Source organism: Microcebus murinus, chromosome 12 (genome assembly GCF_040939455.1).
Source record: "Microcebus murinus isolate Inina chromosome 12, M.murinus_Inina_mat1.0, whole genome shotgun sequence".
In the NCBI taxonomy this organism is placed as follows: Eukaryota; Metazoa; Chordata; class Mammalia; order Primates; family Cheirogaleidae; genus Microcebus; species Microcebus murinus.
In genome coordinates this window covers 2,230,261-2,253,377 of record NC_134115.1, presented here as the reverse complement: position 1 = coordinate 2,253,377, position 23,117 = coordinate 2,230,261, and the positions used below count along the sequence as shown (strand labels likewise).

At 38.2% G+C, this 23,117-nt stretch overlaps 1 protein-coding gene across 1 annotated transcript in view; it reads right to left on the bottom strand.

The window, feature by feature from the left end:
- Window positions 1-3,424: 3,424 nt before the first annotated feature.
- SPTLC1 (serine palmitoyltransferase long chain base subunit 1) overlaps window positions 3,425-23,117 on the bottom strand; it is a 76,074-nt gene continuing 56,381 nt past the window's right edge. The window contains exons 9-15 of the mRNA XM_012773836.2: window positions 18,903-19,010; window positions 16,812-16,907; window positions 16,370-16,466; window positions 15,593-15,647; window positions 8,797-8,914; window positions 6,393-6,466; window positions 3,425-4,818 (exon numbers count right to left, since the gene is read on the bottom strand). Coding sequence (XP_012629290.1) covers window positions 4,725-4,818; window positions 6,393-6,466; window positions 8,797-8,914; window positions 15,593-15,647; window positions 16,370-16,466; window positions 16,812-16,907; window positions 18,903-19,010 — 642 coding nt within the window. The 3' untranslated portion in view covers window positions 3,425-4,724. The remainder of the gene's footprint in view (window positions 4,819-6,392; window positions 6,467-8,796; window positions 8,915-15,592; window positions 15,648-16,369; window positions 16,467-16,811; window positions 16,908-18,902; window positions 19,011-23,117) is intronic.

The following is a 23,117-nucleotide window of genomic DNA, read 5'->3' as shown; positions in this document are numbered from 1 at the left end:
TTCTCCAAAAATATTTTTTGGCCCTTTCCCTTTCTTGTCTCTTCTTGCCTGCCTCCTGCTTTATAAATATGTTGGTATACAATACATTATAAATATATTGCTCCCAAGGTCTCTGATGCTCTATTCATTTTTCTTTAATCTTTATAGTCTCTCTTCTTCAAATTGGTTATTTACTACTGATCTATTTTCAAGCTCACTGATCCTCTGCTACACCCCTTTAAACCACTTTGGTACCAGCGTCGACTATAGTCGACAGCCACAAATGAACACGCACAGTGACTTTAGCTCTAGACTGCCGTGATATGACTTTTCTAATTTTTCATGTATCAACATGGAATTGTGAACATTTAAAAATAATGTAATGAAAGCATATATGTATATGTTACCTATTCTGATTGATATTACAAGTAAAGCTGCCTGTAAAGTAAAACAAGCTTTCAGTGCTTTAAACCTTTCCTCATCACACAAGAGCAAAACGGATTAGTCGTCACTGCACAGCACAAGCTGTCGTGTGGACTGTGAGTGCCGGTGTGGGCGAGGTGTTGCGGCCGGTGAGCGTGGTACTGAAGTGGTTAATAATAGCTTTTTAGTTATTTTACATTTCAACTCCAGAATTTCCATTTGAGTCTTTTTAATAGTTTCAGTCTTTGTTCAGTCATTGTTGTCATACTTTATTAACAGGGTTTCCTATACTTTTGGGATACGTGTAATAACTGCTTTAAAATCTTTGTCTGTTAAACATCTGGTGACAATGATGATAGCATCTTTCAACTGCTTTTTTCCCCAAGTATAGGGTGTACATTTTCATTTCTTTCAAAGTCTTGTAATTTATGAAACAAATACATGCTTTCTACTGCATGACCAATATCTGTGAAATTCCGTGTTTGAAAATACGTTATATTCTCTAATATCCGGGTGTATATTTATGAAATGTAGCCCATCTATACATCATACATAAAAATACACCCGTGTGTACATATGTATATGTGGCTATACATATATATATATTGCACATATACTATGATAGCTTGATGAATTGGTATATAATCTATCTTATATTGTTTAGGTCATCTAAAGCCCACTTAATTTTTGCCCACTTGACTTTTCTTGCACTGAAAAACTCAAATCTCCAGTGTGTTACTATTTTCCCTTGAGTCTCCTATAGTATGTTTTGTGAATGTGGGTTGTGTTTCCGAATACAAAAATACTTACATTTATCATTATTTTGAATTGTGTCCTTTAGTATTACATGCTTACTGTCTATTGGCCAGAACTCTACCTTGTCTGATATCAGAATTATCTCTGTTTTTTTGTTTCTATTTTTATGTTAGGTTTTCTGAGTCATTGAGCTTAAGGTGTGTCTCTTGCATAGCAGAATTTGCATTTTGCTTGTGAACCAATTTGAAAACTTTTTCTTAGAGTAGAAATTGAGTGCACACACATTTACTTATATGATTAATATGTCTGATCTCAACTTGTTATTTTGTGTATTTTCTGTATACATTATATACTTATTTTTCTTCTCTATGTGGTCTAATTTTGCTTTTTTAAAAAAGAATTTTGGAAAGTTTGCATTTTTGTTCTATCTTTATAATCAAAACTTCTTACAATGTCCTTAATCCCCCCCATTCTTCCATTAGTCCAAATAATATCCTTGCACTGAACTCCACTATTATTTACATCATGAGTTTATTTTGCATTTCTTGATTAGATGCTTTCCCCTAGTAGATTCCTCAGGAAGGGCTCATGAATAAGTATCAAATTCTAACTTCAAATTTTTTTTCTATAATCTTGTTACTTGAGTCTGCTTTGTGCATGTCAAATCTTTGATTCACATTTTTCTCTTGAATCTATGGAAAATGTTCCACTTTTGCTTGCTTTGTGTATTGCTGTTGAGATGATTTATCTGTGCTCCATCATCCTTAAGGCTCCTATTCCATCCTCCTCTTTACCAGGAAGTAAGTAGGGAAATAAGTAAGTATTCTGTACAGCCTGATTCTACCGTGGGTATTGGTTATGGATGTTTTGGTTTCATGTCATCACAAGGACAGTGTTTTGGGAAGATGTGTGAAGATATTTAGATTAGACATTCACTATTTTCCTTGGACATCTCTATCTTCTGGGACTAAGGTTTTATGTCCGCAAGGAAAAATGGCATCAGGCCCACACATCGATGATTACTGTCCTATTTCATAGATTTTAAGATGTACCTTCTTCACCCATATTATATTTCTAACATTGAAATACATATTACAGCTAATACCATATTACAGATTTGTTGTTACAGAGTTGTTTTCTTTCCATGGTACATAAAATAAGTACACATGGTATAATTAGTGAATTTCTGAATTTGATGAAATACTGGTCTTTTTTCTGTCTCAACTTGCCTCAAAGCCTCCCTTTTCCTGAGTTGGAACCTAACGCTACACAATAAAAAGGCCATGTGGTTCCTTCTCCCTGTGGGCAATCCTGTTGAATGGAAATGGTTCCATGCCCATCACCCCAAGTGACTGGCTTTTCAAACACAGGATTACTCAAAGGGCATGCAAGAGCTCTTTCACTCTTTGTAAAAGAAATTTGTAACCTGCTTCAGATTTGAGATGATTGTCCTTTCTCAGCATTTTGCTTCAGTTTGATCCAAATTTTACTGTTCCTAGCAGACTTTAATTTGGTAGTGCATATTACTGGACTGTAGTCACCCCAGTTTTAATATAAGGACTTTATTTTTGGTTCTTTCTGTTTAAAATGTTGGTATGTTTCAATGATTGAAGTAATGTGCCTTGCTCCATCTTGCCTAGAAACTTCTCATCAAACATTTAAATGCTGCTATTTTAACTTAGAAAGTACTATAAAAGCTGAAAAGTTACTATTCTTATCTGTTTATAAAAATAATGACTCTGGCATATATATATTGAGATGGTCTCACTCTACCACCCAAACTGGAGTGCAGTGGTGTGATCACAGCTCCCTGAAGCCTTGAACTCCTAGGCTCAAGTGATCCTCTCATCTCAGCCTCCCATGTAGCTGGGATTATGGGGATGTGTCACCACACCCAGCTAATTAAAAAAAAATAAATTCTTTTTGTAGAAATGGGGTCTTGCTATATTGCCCAGGCTGGTCTTGAACTCCTGGCTTCAAGTTATCCTGCTGCCTTGAACTCCCAAAGTACTGAGATTATAGGCCTGAGCCACCGTGCCTGGCCACGACTGTGGTATTTTTGTAGTCTTAAGAGACCAATGCTTAAATCGGCAGAACCTAGGAAATTTCAGATATTATATATTCTTGTATATTCACATCGTTGGGTGTAAAAAAAAAGAACTAAGGAATTCAGCTGTTGTTTTCTAAAATAAAAAAAAAGGCACACACACAAAGACTACCACCCTGAGTTTGCCCAAAAAAGTTAAAATTACATATGAAAATAGAATGATCATCAGGAATGTAGGTTTATTCCATTAAAAAACAAAACAAAACAGATTTACCCCCCCCAAAGAGTAATGTATCCTTTAAAGCAGCAGCAATCACAGGGCACATATATATGTAAGAAATACCTCAAGAAAAACAGAAACTGATCATTAAAAAAATACATGTTATTTAAAAAGATGTTGAAGACATTTGTTAATATGAACATAGATTATTACAATGACACTTTTTAAATAACTTTATTCCTTTACCTTTAATAAGAGAGGGAATAATGGTGTTATCTTGTGGCATGTATCACAAACCTTTATACCACTTAACTAGGGTTGCTAAAGAAAAAACAGGTAAAGGACAGTTTAAAATTTTTTAGTGCTTTCACATATTTTTTAGATATTTGGAATTCATATGCTGAAAAGAAAAATAATTCTCATTTTTCTGAGGTTAGGAAAAGCCTGCAGTTATACATTCCTAGGCAAACCCACTATACAAAAAAGGAATTCATTTGAGATATTCTAAAATGTGAAGGACATGATTTATATTTTAGGAGCAACATAATAACCAACCACCTCCTAAAACAGACTAAAAATCAACACATAATAAATGTAAAGGCCAATTATATTAAAATAAAATAGTATTTGATTTAAATTATTGTTCATTTAGGAACAATTCTCTGATTAGAGATGCTCAGGTTAGAAATGGTATAACATCAATATTTAGTATATATAAAAATTCTAGGATTCAAATATATTATCATGAAAAGTTTACAGTAATCACACAGAAAGTGTCCCTTTTAGTCCCATTTAGCTTCACATGATGACGACTGGAAAAGATGTGGTTGAATGAGATCTTTAATAACAAATTTTGTATCATGTATTTGGAGTGTTCCTCTTAGCCTTATGTTGCTAAGTCACTTTTCTATGAAATATTAAGGGGTTAAGGAGTGCTCACAGAATTGTTCTATCGGAAGGTAGAAAAGAGAAACAAACTCCAGTTTTAAATGACACCAATAAAGAATATAAAATACTAGTATAATAAAACATTTAAATAGTACTAAAGATACAATTTAAATACCAGTTACACTGTCATTAGTTTTCCTCTTTAAAAAATCAGTTCCTGGGCATATAGATGTGTTTTCTTTTTTAAAATAATAAGCATCCTTCTCCTGGTCACACATTTGGTCCATATCCACACCATTTGGTAACAATCCCATCAAATGTTCATGTGCTTGCACTCTCTTTTGGGCCACTCCCTGGCCAGCAGGAGGTCTGCATATTGTGTGGCAGGAGGCCACAGTCCTGGGATTCAGCCTAGAGCAGGACAGCCTGGGTCACTTCCTTGATGGTGGATGCAGCTCTCTCCAGTTCTTCTTCTGTTTGTTCCACTGTGACCACAACCCTAATGCTGAGAAACAGTAAAGGATACAAAAACTTATCAAGGGAGAAAAAAATTTACCAAGGTCAACCATCTGTGGCCACAGAGCCAAATCGAGCACCACCAATTTTTGCAAATAAGGTTTTGCTGCAACTCAGTCTGCTCGTCTGTGTACCTGCCATTTTCTCAGTACTGTGGCAGGTGAGCTGCTGTGACAGGGACTCTATGGCCTGTGAGCCTCAGCAGATACCACTAGGGTGCACACAACCTCCCGTGGGTTCTGCCACCAAGGCCAGGAAACAGCGTCCCGTCTTGCCTACTGCTTCATGCAGTGCCAGGAGCAGGAACTCAACCTTTCTCAAATTAGTGAGTTTGGTCTGGTGTTTTTTTCTTAAGTCAATAAGCAATGTGGAAGTTCTATAATACTCTGAGGCACAGCAGAAATTTTCCAGTTTTCAGGAATCTGAAGACATATTGGTCTTGGTCTCCCCTCACTTGCCTTTGCAAACATGTGTTCCATGCACTGGATACATTTATTGAGCTGCTCTGTGCTGGGCAGAGTCCCAAGAGCACACAGAAAAGCATGCCCCTCCCACTCATGCATTTGTGGTCTGACAACAAGTAAACACAGGATTGTGCCCTTGGATGGGTGTGGTGACAGGACAGGGGCATGGTCTCTAAGGTGCCTTGAGCTGCTGCCAGAGTGACCTTCCAAATCCTCATTTGGCCACCCCCGCCCCAAGCCTGCAGATTGTTGCCACTCCTCAGCGGGCTCTCCCTCGGCCTCCCTGACCTGGTGCCTGGCCTCCCCCAGGACCTGTTCTGCGGCCCCTCTGCTGCTTGTGCTCTGGGCTCCCAGATGGACCTGGAGGTCTCCGAGCCACTGCAAAATCTGAGCCAAGGTCACACCACCTCATGTGCTAAAGGGCCCCAATGCCCCCTGGTATCTGACACACACACTTGTTCCTCCAGGCTTGGTTTAGGCGTCACCTGCTCTTAGAAGCCCGGGTGTCATCTCAGGGCAGAGCTGGCCACACCTCTCCTGTGGCCGCCTGACCCAGTGCCATGTTTGGGTGTCCACCAGCTCTGGAGGCAGAATCCAATCTCCTTTAATATCTTTAAGCTTTGCTGTGTCTTGTGGACTCTGCAGATTTTCTCCACCTTTGCTCTGTGTTTCCCAAGGCGCTGAGTGTTTGCTGGAGGAAGTACCAGCAAAAGCGGCATGACCACCACGACCCAGACTGCTGTCCCTCCCTGCAGTGGAGGAACTGGCCCTTGTGGCAGGAACTGCTGGCATGGTGTGTGCCACCTTTGAGATGTGGGAGGGATGAGCTGATGGAACTGCAGCTTGCCTCGGTTCACTACCAAGATCCCAGACATTTCTCTGAGTTAACCGGGAGGGTCCACAATGAGTCCTGAGGGGCTTTTAGTTAAAATTTAAAAATATCTAGTTTAAAAGCAGAAAACAGGTGACATTCTATATTTTAACGACAGATATTCTTCCTGATCCTGTGATAGTCTTTCAGAATTTTTCAAAACATAATGTATTTCATAGAGTTTAAAGTAGGAAAGAAATGTAAGGTCATATTTTAATGCCAACCAACCTGGGAGGAGGGAGGCACTTCTCTTCTTTCTCTAAGTAGCGCGCCTGAGTCAATGCAATATTTCTGTTCATGCACTGTGTGAAGAAAAAGTCAGATATTTGCAACCTGGTCTTCATACACGGTGGAAATTCAAACAGGAGGATACACTGAGATCCCTCAACAGAAGTTTTCATTCACTTTTCCAATTATAACTGCTGGAGGCCACACTAAAATACCACAGTGAAACCTCCAGCAGCCTGGTCCACAGAACGTCCTACATTGTTCTGCGGTATCCAGTCCTGTCGCCATGAGCCTCATGTGACTGCCAAGCACTTGGAGATGTGGCTGATGCTACCCAGAGACTGAATTTCTAATTTTACTTACTTCTACTTAGTTTAAATTTAAACAGCTGTGGGTAGCTAGTGGCTACCATTTTAGACAAAGCAGTTAGAACATGGGGAAGTAGTATGAGTAAGGCCTGCAGGCATCAAGAGCCACACTGAAGATCCCCGCACCCCAGTAGGACCGTGTCAGAGAAACATTGCTACACTTCAAACAGTAGCAATAATTTGATTTCCACATGCTACACTTGGGCAAGGTGCTACCAGGACTAAAGAGTCTGGTATTAAATTTTTTGCAAAGCTTTCTCATATGTTAACCACTGTCAACATTTTTTTTCCCATTAAAACATTCTCTGCTAAAATTAAGCATAAAAATCAGAGTAAGGTAGTAGGACACAGGTCTTTCTTTTTAAGGTGATAAAAATGGTTTGGAATTAGATAGCAATGGCTGTACAACTTTGTGAATGTACCAAAAATCACCTAATCTTATACTTCAAAACAGTGAGTTTTATGGTATGTGATTTATATTTTTAAAAAACCCAGAGTAAGGGGTAGCATACAGGAAAGCACAATTATTCCACATGCCTGGCAGTCAAAGCATCGCCTGAAGAGGGGTCACACTATAAGGGGCAAGGACGGGAAGGAAGCAAAGCCAGGCTATGGCAACAGCCTCTCACTGACTCTAAGTGCTGGACGTATACCTGGGAAAGTGAACTCCTGAAAACATCTGGACTAGCTCTGTTTCTAGCCCTGGCTGGTTAAGAAACATTATAAATAATAGCTGAGTTTGTAAAAAATAGTGTCCTGTCGAGCAACTCAACAAACTTGGCAAAACCTCTAGTTCTACAAAGCTCTTAAACAAGAGTTAAAGCACCATGATTCTTCTTTCAAATATTAAAAAGAGGGGAGTGGGGCAAAAGATTTTGAAGACATTAAACTGTAAGATCTTCCTTTTTTTCTTCCTATAGATGAAAAATTTCCACATAGCATTCTGTTCTCCATCCCAGACTGTTCTCTTCTCACTCAACCCCCAAGACCACTTCCTTAAGACCTCAATATCACACTGGCCCATGGATATGCTTTTGGGATCTCAGAGTTGCCCATGGACTTTCACTTTCTCTTTGTGTTACATGGATAATCTATGCAAGTGCAGTATATTCATATCGAGTCATTTCATTCACATCTTCCTCTGTCTCTCTTTGGAACAAAGCAGCAGTAGGACTTTAACCATTGCTGTCTAATGAAAACAGAACAGAGGAGGATTTAATATGGAATCAGTGCACTGGCACCTAGAGGAGGCAAGTGTCCCGACCACGAAGTGTGTGCAGATGGCTGTCCTGAGGCTGCTCAAGGGGCGGCTCTGAGAGAGGATGAGGAGTCACCGCTCTGAACCCAGCACAGGCACAGGCAGCTCACACAGGCCTGCTTTGTGTGGGTCTTGGCCAGACCACAGGGGGGCGATTCCATTCACCTGTCACTCGAAGGCAATGTAATGAATTTGAATTTTATTGGCTTGTTCATTTAGCATGTATTAAATTAATAAAATTTGTTTTGGTTTTATATTTGTACAAGAACATCAATCATACAAATGCTGCATTTAGTTTTATGTTAGTATAGATTTAAGCAATATTATAATAAAAATACCAATGCAGTAAAGCAAGAAGCAGGATATTTTTTCCCTTCTAGGAAGGTCTGTCTTTCTGCACGTCTGCAGAGCTGTTTCCCAGGGGACATTGGTGACATTTCCTCACCCAGCAAGGCAAGGTGGCCACCCACTGTATGAAGTTCTTGATGAATCTTGAAGCCAAGTATGTATATTTCAGTATAAAGTGGCACAGAATGCAACAATTTTGGAGAGAGCTGAAGACTGATACATGGGAGGACTGCAGCCTGTCACTATGGCCAGACGCTGGGAAGGACCTGGAGCATTAGGACAATTCTGTGTCACGAGCAGGTGACCAGTAACTTCCTTTATACCCACTCTCTTGGGACAAAGAAATCTTTCTTAAAAATGATGTAAAAAATTGCTTGTGGTGGTTGCAGAAGTGGTGTGTGGAGATGCACTCAAGTAACTGGACACTTACCTGATCCACAATTTCCTGAAGCAGTTTCACGTCTTGCTCTCGAGACCCGGTGCTGTCTTCCAGCTGCAGGTGAAAGGCTGGGGAGAAGGACTCCCCCACCACTTTCAATCCAGAGATGCTGAAGGAAACACACACATCCACAAACACCTCCAGGCTTGAAGACAACTCACACAGAAACTATTTGAAAGTCTACACTGTTAGGGCCCACTGACTATAACAAACTTGTGGCTGATGGGAAGCATCAGGTCGTGGGATTCCACTTCTCACAAAGAAAGGTAGATCACGCCCTCTGGGCAGCACTTTCTTGGCTGGGAAACCACCTATGATGCTGCTTCTGTGAGCAAAGCACCAGGTTTCCCAGCCCCAGCCTCCTACCAGGGGGTCTGCGCTCACCGCCTGCTTGGCAGGCCCCTGGCCTGTCGTTTCCTGGCCTGATGTGCCCCCTGCCTCCTGCTCTCCCCTGTGCTGGCTGCTCATGCTGGGTCTCAGCCGCAGCGTCGCTGACCATGGGGGCCTCCTTCATCACCCAGCTCAGGGCAGTGCCACTGAAACGTTTCCTGTAACTCGCCCTGTCCTGACTCCTTCGTGGACCACGTACTGCAGCCTCTAATGTTACGCTTCCGTGCTTAGCACCTATGTCTTTACTTGGGTTTTGTCTCTCATAAATTATAGGGATGGTTTCTGACATTTAAAAAAATCATATTTTAACCACCAGCAATATGTTTGGATTGAAAAACTTCCTTATTTCCATGTTTTAAATTTTATGTGGATTATCTTCTTATTTAGGACTAATAGTACAGAAATCTGCAGCTTCTCAGGGAGGAAGATTTCTTTAGGGGTGAAATCCTATATTTTTAAATGATTATTACAGATACAATGAGAACTTTGTGCCACATTTTATTTAGTCAGTTCATTTAAAGGCCATTTTATCCTATAATAAAAAATAGTGTTTGATTTTTGATCTTCTAGGATACAAATGGTGAAACACATTTATTTGAAATTGGGCTAAACATTTCAGATTGCTTTCATTTAGTTTGTCCACCTAGAAAGATTTGTTTTTCCCTTAGAATGAAATGACCATAAAAAACATTAGGTAGCACAATTGAATCCTCCCAATGTAGGACTCAACAAGCTTTTATAGAATGACTACCGTGTGTTATAATCACATGATGTACTGGAAGCTATCTCACTTGGCTTTCAAAACACCCTTGGAAATAAGTAATTTGTGCCTCCTTTCTTTAAATGTAATACATCATGCTAGGATCTCTCAATAAAGCAGGCTGAAGGTACAAATCATGGAATCTTAGAATCTATGTGAGGGAGCCTTCTAGATGAATTCCTTTACTAATGTAGAAACTAAGCAATACATTTCCAAAACTCATTTCTTATGTGAATCTTGACTGTATTAAACTCATATACTAAGAAGTATCAATTTTTTTAGGTCATGGTCTCTTAGAACTTAAAAGATGCTTTTCAAATAGCATTCACATAAGTTGAATGGCCTAGATTTTTCTCAATATATACAGGATACCTGAAGCCCCAATCTAGCTTGTGCTTTGATCAAATGGGTTCATCTCACATGTTGAGTGGGAGAGGAGAAGGAATTAAACAAAATGCCCTATTTCTAGCTGCCTGGATGTTGAATATTAGAAGAGTTTAACTAAACCCAAATGGATACAGAATTGTAGCTCAGTTTCAGAAACTTAGAAGCTGTGTTTCAGAGACCATTATATACTCTTTAAAGACAAACTTTGGCAAACATATCATTTTATTTAAATATCCATATAAATACTGGACACTGGGTTAGGTCCCACAGCAGAGCAATCGCCATGGCAGCCATGGTCTCCACTGTGTGCTTATAGTCTAGGGAGAAAGCCAGATGCCCATAGATACCTCTATGAAAATCTGGGGAACCTTCCAGTTTCTGACAAGAGGCAAACTAGCATAGGCTGTTGACTTCCTCTCCCAAACTCAATCTCAGAAATGAGACAAAGTAAATCACTGATTAGAGAAAACTTGGGGGGAAAAATTACTTAGAACTAAATACTGAAGATACTGCCTCTGAAAATGTTTATCTTTAATATATTTATTGGGAAATGAGAACTATAACTAATAAGCCAAATGTTAGGAGCTGAAGAAGAGTAAGTATACAACGCAATGAAATAAGAGCATATAAAAATAAGGAATAAATCAATGCAAGGGAACAGACTATGACAAAAACACACAAAAACCAAACTAATACAAATTAAAAAAGGAAATGATATAGATAAGACTATCCTCAACCCAAAGGCACCAAAGGTAGAGAGCCCCAAAGCGGGGAATCCACTCGACATTGAAGAAACATAAAACCTGGTCCTAATGGCTCCATGAAGCAGAAAGTAAAAAACAGCAAAATAATTTACTGAAGCTACCAGAACACTGATTCCTATGTTACTTAAAGTTTGCAAAACAAAAATTATGGGATCACTTAAGCTATAAATATCAATGTAAAAGTTCAAATTAAAATATTAGCTAAATAAATATGAAAGTATGGAAAAACATAATCAAGTAGGGGTCGTCTCAGGAATATAAAGATGGTTTAACATCAGAAGATACATCAATGTAATTCGGCCATGGGATAAATTTATGATTTATCTTAATAGATATGAAAAATATTAATATTTGACAGAGTTCATCTAGTTATGATTTTACAGAAAGATCTTCAAATCTAAGAATAATCGGATAAAGGTCACCCACCAAAAATCTTTAGTATGATTTTTGATACTTAATAAAGGAATGCTTCTATACTGGGAATAAGACAAGGATGTCTGCTATTACTGCCATTGTTTAATACAGTATTAGAGACCCAGAACAATGCAATAAAACAAAAAAAAGAACTAGGATATATAAGAATTGGGAAGGAAAGAAAACTATTATTGCAGGTAATAGGGCTTTCATGCACATCATCATAATAGAATGAAACATACTACTGGAATTAATAAGAGCTTAGAAACACTGATGGATACATGATCAGTTTAGAGATAACAATAATATTCTTCTTAATCACGAATAGTCAAGTAGAAAATATAAGAGAAAAGGTAACCCTGTTCATAACAGCAACAAAATCTACAGGACATCTAGAAATCCCCTTTAAAGGTTCCATAAAGGTACAAGGGCTTGATGGAGAAAATATTCAAATTCCATTAAAGGACACAAAGGAAGACTCAAATAAATAGACCACATTCATGGATGACAATTCTCTCTCCTCATTAATCAGAAAATTTAATACAATTCCAATTATAATTCTAGCAATAATTTTGGAGGAACCTGTGCTCTAAAACTTACATAGTGATAAAACAGACACACTGATGAAGACAGAATCTGAGGACTGAGTAATTAGACCAATGAAATTGAAGAGATAGTTCAAAAACAGATCCAGGTACAAATATGAAACTGGTATATGATAGATAGTACCACCAACCAGCAGGAGAAAGGACGTGTCTGGATGTTAATCAGAAACTGACCCCAATAATCCTTAACCTGAGACATCCTTCTCCCTCCAGACTCCACTTGTCCTTCAGCCACCATCTAGTTTCAGTTCCTCCTTCAAGCAAAACTCCTCAAGAGTTATCTAAGCTGTGTCCGCCTGCTCTCTTCCCAGTCTCTTTGGAACCTCTGTAAATCAGGCATTTTGCCCACCACTCCCCTGAAACTGCCCATCAAGTCACAATGCCCTCCACATGACGAAGTCAAAGGACAGGCATTCAGTGAGCTGGCCTGGCCTGTTGGCAGCAGCACATCACATGCTGACCATCTATGAAAGCACTTTTTTCACAGGGCTTCTACCTGACTCTTCTGGTCTGCCTCCTCCTCACTGGCCACTATTTCTTTCTCTTTGGCTGGATTCTGACCTCTTCACACTGAAATGTTTGAAATTGTTATCTATAGGCTAATGACTCAAAAATTTATCTCTAGCTCAGTACTCTCCCTCACACTTCACACCTGTGTACCCAGTGGCTGCTCTCCACTCACTGTCCACTCAGTGTCTGATGGGCTGTTCAGATTACCATAGCTAGCACTGACCTTCCCCAATAAGCTTTCTTCCACAGTTCTTCCCTCTCTCTCACTAGCAACCCCATCTAGTGGCTCTGATCAAAAACCCTATGCTCAACCTGGAGCCTTCTCTTTCTCACTCACCTGGCATATGAACTTCAGCCAAATCCAGCTGGCTCTTCCTTCAAAATATATCCAGAATCCAAACATCTCATGGATACCATGAAGGTCAGGGTCACTGTCATGTCCTGCCTGCATCAATCTTCTAACTGGTCTCCTTGCATCTGTTCCTATTGCCGTATAGTTTATTTTTTTCACACCATGAAAGAGTAATTTTGCTAAGATGAAAGTTCGGCTGGGCTGTCACTTTTTTGCTGAAAATGATGCCAAGGCTTCCTATGTGGGCCAAGACTCTCATCACAGCCTACCTGGGGTAGCCTATTATCTACCTGGCCCTCATCTTCCACATGGTTCTCCTCTTCTCCTTCTTGTCACACTGGCCTCTTTTCTGTTTTGTTTGCTGTTCTCTTTAACCATCTAGATACCTGCACACAGGTACTTCCTTCAACCTTTTTTAGTATGTTTAGTATGAGGTGCTCGTGGGGTCCTCCCAATGTGGATACTGAGAGGCAACTGGAATGAAACCTGGAGCCCTGAAGAGTGGTACAGAGTAGAGATAGAAATCAGTGAGCTGTCGACACACAAGTGGCATGAAACGACGGGAAGCTACAGGTGTGGAAGAAGGGAATTCTTCAAAATGGTAATGAGAAGAAAAGAGGACCAAGGACTACTAAGCCCTGAAGAGCAGGGTGTTGGAAAAAAACCTTCAAGGGAGACTGAGATGAAGCCATTCAAAGACATAGAAGGAAACCCAGAAGTGCAGTGTAGCAGAGTCCAAAGGAAAGAGTGGTCATCTGTGCTGCAAGCTATGAAGACATCAATCAGATGAGGTTTGAAGACAGTCCACTGCATTCAGCACCATAGCAGTCAGTGTGACCTCCACAGCAACAGTCTGGGTGAAGTGCAAGAGTAGAAGCCATATCTCAGAGTTTCTAGTGTCAATGAGGGATGAAGATGTGAAGAAAGCATAAATAACTCTTGAGATGCTTAGCTACCCAGAGAAGCAAAGAAATGGGTAGTTGCTAGAGGGAAATGTGGGGTCATGGGCAAAAGGAAGTGTGCAAAGTGGACTCAGATGCTCAAAGAAGCAGCACCTGTGATGACTGCAGGGACATGTCTGGACTATGACAGGACGAAGGCTGGTTCAAATATCCACAGGTGTGTGGACTTGTTAGGAGAAATGCGAGAGTTCCCCAGTAGATAGCACAAGGCCAGGCTGCTAGCTGAAAATGGGTGGAGTGAAGGCAGAGGGTTAGGGATTTTGGAAAGAAGAAAAGCTATGACAGAGCTGGGGAAGGGGAAGATGGGGCTTAGGAAAAAACCCCACCAGACAGATGAATTTACAGGGACTCTAATGTGCTGGGCTATGTTGGTATATTACTATTTCACAAACCAATGTAACTGGAACCAATACAAATATATCTCTCTACCATAAATGTGATGCAAGAACTTCTGTTATTATCACACAGACAAACCCAGAACTTTGTCTTTGCCCTTATTTTATTGAGATCAGCTGTGTCTATTCATTTATCATGTGTCCTTTTAAAAGTCTCTAGTTTCCATATCTGGCTACAGACATAGGACTTGCATGACCAAAAAAGCTCGCTTCACCTTAGGAAAGGCAAAAAGAAACACCTTGGGCAATGTTGAGATCACTTTCTATAAGATCAGAAATATGCCTGAAAAAGTTACCAACCTCAATTTTTTTCTTCAACTTCAGAGGACTCTTAAATAACTATTTTTGTGTAGTAATTTTTTAAAAAAGAAACCTATAAACTCACAATTAATGGATGAAGAAGAAAAAAGAAAAAAAAAAAAAAAAAAAAAAAGAAACCTAGGCCGGGCGCGGTGGCTCACGCCTGTAATCCTAGCACTCTGGGAGGCCGAGGCGGGCGGATTGCTCAAGGTCAGGAGTTCGAAACCAGCCTGAGCAAGAGCGAGACCCCGTCTCTACTATAAATAGAAAGAAATTAACTGGCCAACTAATATATATATAGAAAAAACTAGCCGGGCATGGTGGCGCATGCCTGTAGTCCCAGCTACTCGGGAGGCTGAGGCAGTAGGATTGCTTGAGTCCAGGAGTTTGAGGTTGCTGTGAGCTAGGCTGATGCCATGGCACTCACTCTAGCCTGGGCAAAGTGAGACACTGTCTCAAAAAACAAAACAAAACAAAAAAAACCTAAGGTTCATATCAATTTCATTTGTTCCTTTTTCTTAATTTAAATCAAAACTTGGCAATTTACTAAAAAGGGAACATGGGCAGTACGAGCCCGCTGTCATCTCATCATGGAACACAGGGACATCTTCTATCTGTGTAGTTGTGGAGGACAGGCCAGCCTTTACCTTGGCTATTTCTGGTAGTAAGATGCTGGGTTGTTATTTTTATCTTTGCATCTTTTGTATTGCTATAATATTTAATTAATGAGTTTGTTTCATTTTCTGAAAAACAAAGTCATGATTCTTTAAGACAATGACAAAATGGATGCTCTCGTTTTAAACAAATAAACTAATTTGAGTAAACTAAATTTTTGGTTTGTTAGTTGCAATTTGGTCAACTGACCCAAGTCTGTAAAATTTAAAACTTTTCATTAGTTAAGTATGGTGCAGATAAACTTTATGTTGGTTGAAAATATGTTAAACTTACCCTTGTAAAGCTTTATGAATTTGCTTGCACTTTTCCTTCAACACTGCAAAAATACCTGAATGAAAAAAAAATATATTTGGTAGTCAATTTGGAATATTTGATGATACTAACTTAAAAATATTTTTAAAAACCCAGTTCAAGTTCATCAATTTAAAATGCTGCAAATCCTCACACATACTAACAGAGAGCCAGTAACTCACACTCCCCTGAAGGCCCATTTTAAGCTTTGGTAAGGTGGCACTATCACAGGCCACGTTTTAAATTCTTAGTTGACTTTTTATTTTTCCTACTAACTAAGCTCTTGTTGGTAAACCAGGTTTGGCCTCAGTACCAATTGAGGATTCAAAGACTAAAGGGGAAAAACAATATTTATAAAATTATATAGACCAAAAAGCAGTGCACTTCAGCTAATTTCTCAAAGAACTATAAAAAAACGATAAACTAAACAGCAACTGGTTTTCTTACACCAGTGGAATATGTGGGCCCAGAACTGACGGAGATGGAGAACCATTCCTCCTTCCAGCATCCCCACCCACATCTGAGTCGGCCTCACTTGGGCTCCAGCTCCAGCATGAGAGAAAAGCTCTGACCCCAACTGCCTGAAGCAGGGACAGCTTCTTCACTGCCATTCTTCTGTAAATGCCAGATAATGCAATTAAGGGCCAGAGTCTTGTCTGGTAAATAATTTCCTCTAGCTAATTCCTTCAAAAAGCAAACAAGTAACATGACTAACATAACCAAAGATGTCTTTGGTTTCCTGGGGGTCAAAGGTTATACCTGGATTCTCTTCCATGATGTTGAGGGCCTCAATTGCTGCAGCAGCTAACAGGGGAGGTAGCGAAGCTGAAAAGCAGTATCCCTGGCCAGAAAGTCGCTAAGAAGAAACAAACAAGTTAAAAACACATATACATTTTATATCCTTTTTGGGTAAACATTAGAAAGTGATTCTCTACACTATCTACTTAACAGTGCATACATGCAGTGAGGGGGTAAGATCCAGCCATAAATAAATGCTATACATGTAAAAATAAAACCAAGACCTTTTGTTAAAAGGGAGATAATTTCTAAATTATAAATATTTTGAGGGATTTTTAAAAAATTGACTTTTAAATTAAAAAGTCAATAAACTAAGTAATAGTTTATACTCTGAAGTTATATTTTGAGGTGACTAATGAAGCAATCAGTTTCAGTTTTTTGCTTGTTTTTAAAAAGAACCCACCTGATGGTCAATTACAAAAGATCTGCCACAGCAGAAACCTCCAATAGAAGCCAGTGAGTTCTCCATGTTGGCGCTGATAAGATCAATATCATCAATCTGCCAGAAAAATAGGAGTGAAAGTTATTCTCCAATTTCAAGAAAAAAAGAGCAGCTTCAAGCCTAGAGAAAAAATTTCAGCATTAAACACATCTGTTAACATCTGGATTCAAACAAACCACACAAAAATAAAAGATAAACCACAGAAAATCTATCTCTACAGGGATGGATTGTATTTTATGGTCCATCTCTGAAACTGTCTTATTTTATACTTTTTTTTTAACCATTTCATTATGCATTGACTACTCACAGTGGAAGAGATAAGTTAAAAGGAGATAAAAACCAAAGTTATTTAATATTAAAACTAGTCAGAGGTACAAACTAAGATGATTTCCTTACTAAAACAGTGATCTAGATGGCCTTTCCCGATGGAATATACTTGAGATAAATAAAAATAATCTATCAAAGTTTTGAGAACTTTATCCCTATATTCAATTTACCTTTCAGTATTTCATAAATGAAATCAATTTAGCCAAATCTCATGGCAACAGAATCTCTGACTAATCTCGACAGTGGATGAACCTAATGTGCTCTAATGACCTAATGGCCTCTGAGTTCCCAAGTCTTCCCAACTGCACGGAATGCCTTTGGTCCTCATCTTCCGCCCAGGCCCCAGCACCAAGTTCCACTCTGTGTTCACAGCAGGCATTTAATAACTACATATTGACAGCCATGATAATGGTTTGTCAGATCACATCAATGTATAACATTTTCTAAGAGTTCCACAGATCCAACAGAGAAACCTCTGTATTCTCTTAAAAATTTTTTTTAACCTTTTATTATGAAAATTTCAAGCCTATAAAAAGTAGAAAGAATAAAGAATCCCTGTCACCCAGATTCAATTATTAACAACTCAAAGACAAAACTGCTTCATTCTACAGCCCTGACTGCCCTCATCCTTTCTTTGTAGCAAACCCCAGACTTCACAGGGTTTTAGCTATAAACATTTCAGTGTTATTTCTAAAAGATATTGGGCTCTTTGAAAAATGTAATAACAAAACTGCTATTATTAAACTTAAGATGGTTCACAAAGTTGTTGTTGTTTTTTTCTAAACAGCATTTGTTTGACTCTGGATCAAAATAAAGTCCATACATTCTGCACTTTGAGTTGTGTTTCCATTTATCTTAAACTCCTCCATGCATTTAACTGCCAAACTTCAAGCTGTCTGGGAAGAGTGTGCTTCCATCTAACCTCATGTGACATCTACTCTGCTCTATTTTTTTTTTTATCTAGGACTGTATGGGTAGTATGATGTAGATAATCTAAGGCGACTTTCTAATTGTGTTCAATTCTGTAACACAGGTTGCAAAGCTTTTATGCACACGTTTTGGAGAAAAAGCTTCCTGTAACTCTATCCACCCCACCACAGCTGGTAAAGATAGCTGCTCAAGACTGGCCGACTTCTCTCTGCCTTAAGGCCCCCAGAGCACAACCCACTAAGCACTGTGGGCAGTCTGGGTCCATTTCCCTTCAGCACAAGGAAACACGACAAATTCATTCCAATTGTCTAGGACCTTGAGGGGCTTTACTGAATCTATGTCACTGGTGTTATATATATACACACACACGCATCTATGTAAAATACATTATAACTGTATCTACCACTCACAAATTACAAAGAACACAGAATTTTAAATTACTAGAAAGACTGTCCTTTCACTGCCATCATAAACACTTTCTAAAGGACTACTTAAGGAATTCTTAATGATTTTAAGAAGTAAATGGAAGGCAAATTTAATCACTTCTAGAAAAGAGACACTAAAAGCCAAGATCAAACACTACTATGTAAACAGTACACAAACCAAGGCACTTTGAATTTATAGGTTCAGAAGGAAGACCAGACTCCCTGGGCTGAGTGAAGTGACAAACACCAAAGTTTCATGATCCGCCAAACTGGTGAGGAGGACTGTTTTATGCTTGTAAAAATATGACTAGCAGAATAAAACTACACATTTCATATATGAGGGGAAATGTTCCAAAAAAGGAGAACTTACACTGATTCCATAGTGTTCAGTGACTCCTCGGCCATGCTCCCCTAGGACTCCAAAGGAAAGGCTTTCCTCTAGAAAGATTCTTGCTTTGTATTTGTATTTTAATTTAACCTAAGTGTTACATAAAAGACAACTTTAAAATACTGATGATTAGCAGCATATAGAACATACTGTGAAGAAAAGAATCAAACTTAAGATTAAAAAAGCATATACAACTGACCCTCAACATTCACGGATTCTATATTTCCAAATTTACCTACTTGTTAAAATTTATTTGTAACCAAAAACAATACTTGGGGCACTTTTTCAGTCATTCACCGATATGCGCATGTGCAGAGTAGTGAAGAATTTGAGTTACCAACCTCACTTTCCTGGCTGAGGTTGAACAAGCCACTGGTTTCAGTGACACTGTAAACAAGTGTCCTTTTCATGGTTGATTTATTGTCATGTCTTTTGCATTTTTGTTGGTACTTTTGCTGTTTAAAGTGACCCCTAGCATAGGGCTAAAGTGCTGTCTGTTGTTTCTAAGTGCAGGAAGGCTGTGATGTGCCTTATGGAGAAAATCCTTGTGTTAGAGAAGGTTCAGGCATAAGTTATATTTAGTGCTGTTGGCTGATCAATGGTAATGAATCAACAATAAATATTAAATAAGGCAACTTTAAACAGAAACAAACATAAAACAAGTTATGTACTGAATGACTGACGAAAATGAGGTCACCAAAGGCTCACAGAAACCTTAATCCTAGTAGCAGTAATTCAGTATTCCCTACTGCAGGGTTCATGGCAACTATAGAACATAACCATGTTGACTGTACTTTGGATTGTCTAAAATGATTCAATTTAACTCACCAATAAGACAGCACAATACCAATTTTTAAAAAGAAATACCCTGACATTTATGGATATAGACATGTAATCTATCTGTTAAACACTGGTCTGATTATACATAAAAACTGCTGAGGAAATATAGACATTCCTCCCTTGGTGGTTCTGTTTTAATTTGGACACATGGCATTTTTTTAATGCAGAAAAGGTTTTCCTTATTAGGTCTTTCCCTTGTTTTCAGGCTTATAAGAAAATCCTTTGCCATCAAGGATTTGGATGCATATTTATCTATAGCCTTTTCTAATTATTTCATGTTTTTTTTTTTAAAAAAAACCCACAATCCAACAATTCATTGGGAAGCTGAAACATGCATATTTGTGTATAGGTATTTATTTCCTATGTAATGGATTTATCCATATGTGATTTGTACATAATCATGACAACCAAATTAAAATACAGCAATCACCACCCACTAGATTTTTATATATATGACTTAAGAAGTTGTTGAGCTCTCAATTCTTCCTCTGACTCATGTATCTTGATGCCAGAATCATACTTGAAGGCTTAATTAGTAAGGCGCTTTCCTACTAAAACTACAGAAATAAAGCATAGAATGTATAAGATGGTTTGATGTACTATATTGTAATGCTCTAATAATTTATTTTTTAATTATCAAAAGTTTAGGCTGGGCATGGTGGCTCATGCCTATAATCCTAGCACTGTGGTAGGCTGACATGGGAGGATTGCTTGAGGTCAGGAGTTCAAGACCAGCCTAAGCAGGAGCAAGACCTCGTCTCTACTAAAAATAGAAAAAAAAATCAGCCAGGTGTGCCGGCACACACCTGTAGTCCCAGCTACTGGGAGGCGGAGGCAGGAGGATTGCTTGAGCCCAGGAGTTTGAGGCTGCTGTGAGTTAGGCTGATTCCATGGCAATCTACCCAGGGCAACAGAGTGAAACTCTATCTCAAAAAAAAAAAAAATTTACTTGCTATCTTATGCTAATCAATGTCAAATCGGTGGGGGTCCTTACTACTAGGCTATTGGTTGGATTTTCATTAACAATGAATAAACTACTTTGGAAAAAACCACAGCCTTTCAACACTGACTCTTTTCCATTCCTTAATATAAATGAGGTATTACCTAGTTTGTGAAAAGCATGTTTTAGAAAATATTTAATAATATTACTAGCACACAAATAGACAAATCAGTGAAAGAAAACAGATACCCCATAGTCAAACCCTAATTTTTTTTTTTTTTTTCTTTTGGAGGCCAGTCTACAGGGAGCAAACCCTAATTTTTATCATGTAATCTTTACGTACTCAATGCTTATATATACTTGATATGTTCACATGTTACGTTTCACTGTCTGGCTCTATATTTGTCAATCAGCATTGCTTTATTATTGTAGCCCTATAACATACATTTCTAGTAACAGTATCTTTTGGTCTACTACCTTCCCTACATTATTTTATCAGTCTGTGAGAAGCTTACAAAAACAGGGAGAAGAAAAAAAATACATCTCTTTTATTGATATTTAGGATGTACATAGATTTCCTTGGAAATAGTGAAAAACTTTACAAATAACATATGAAACCCTTATTTTGAATCCTTGTTCATTTAATGAACTCCTAGATTCAAATCTCAAAGGATAAATGCAAGCAAGGGTGGTCCAATATAGGAAAATGAACTGATGTAATACACCACATTAACAGACTGTTGGGGGAAAATCACGATCATCTCAATTGATGCAGAAAAAGCATTCGATGAAATCCAACAACTTCTCATGATAAAAACATTTCAACAAATTAGGAATTGGAAGGAACTTCCTCAACCTGATAAAGGGTATTTATGAAACACTCACAGCTAACATCATACTCAATGATGGAAGACTGAAAGCTCTCCCTCTAAGATCAAGCACAAGATACCTACTTTTGCCATTTCTAACCACTTCGGTAGGGCGCACAGCCTCAAAACCTTGCCCATAGCCAGCGCTCATAGTTCACGCTCGGCTGTGTGCGTTCATCTGTGGCTATCTACTATAGTTGACGCTCGTACCGAAGTGGTTAACACTATAGAAGTTCTAGCCAGAGCAATCAGGTAAGAAAAATAAAAGGCATCCATTTGGGAAAGAAAGAAGTAAAACCATCTCTATTCATAGATGATATGATCTTATATATAGAAAGATCTACAAAAGTACTATTTGAGCTAATAAATGAATTCAGCAGAAGTTATGCGATATAAAAACAATACACAAAAATCTATTGTATTCCTATAAACTAAATAACCTGAAAAATAAATAAATAAATAAATAACCTGAAAAAGGTTATTTTTTCAGTAAACAGCTTGAAAAAGGAATGAATAAAACAGTTCTATTTATAAATGAGTAAAAAAGAATCAAATATTTGGTGATAAATTTAACTGAGGTACAAGATATGTATACTGAAAACTATAAAACACTGCTAAAAGAAATTAAAGATCTAAATAAATGGAAATGTATCTCATGTTCATGGCATGGAAGACTTAATTACATTAAAATGGCAGTAATTTCCTAAATGAGCTACATAGTCAATGCAACCCCTATCAAAATCCCAGTGACATTTTTTTACAGAAATGGAAAAGCTGATCCTAAAATTCATCCTATACAACAATGGTCAGTTGATTTTGACAAGGGTGCCAATATCAGTAAATTGGGAAAACAAGTCTCTCCAACAAATGTTGCAGGGACAATTGGACAATCACAGGCAAAGGAATGAAGTTGAGTCCCTACGTAAGAGCATATACAACAATTAACTCAAATGAATAACTGATCTAAATGTGATACCAACAACCATAAAGAAGGAAAAGCAAAGGAGTAAATCTTCATAACTTTGCATTAGTCAAAGATTGTTAGATATGATACAAAAACACAAGTAACAACATAAAACATAAATTGGACTTCATCAAAATTAAAAACTTTTATGCATCAAGGGACACTATAAAAGAAGTGAAACAAAACCCTACATAATGGAAAAAATTTGCAAATCATATATCTGAGAAGGGTCTAGTATCCAGAATATATAAAGAACCCTTATAACTTAAAAAAAAAAAAAAAGACAAATCACCCAAATAAAAATGGACAAAGTACTTGAGAAGATATTTCTTCAAAGATATACAAAATGGCCAACAAGCAGAAGAAAAGAGGCTCAACATCATTAGTCATCTGGGAAACACAATCCAAAACCACAATGAGATACTACCAGGATGGCTAAAACAAACAAACAAAAAAACCCAGAAAATAATAAGTGTTGGCAAAGATGTAGAGAAACTGGAATCCTGTTTCTGGATTTACATTCTCACATAGCTGCTAGGAATGTAAAATGGTGTAGTCACTGTGGAAAATAGTATGCCAGTTCC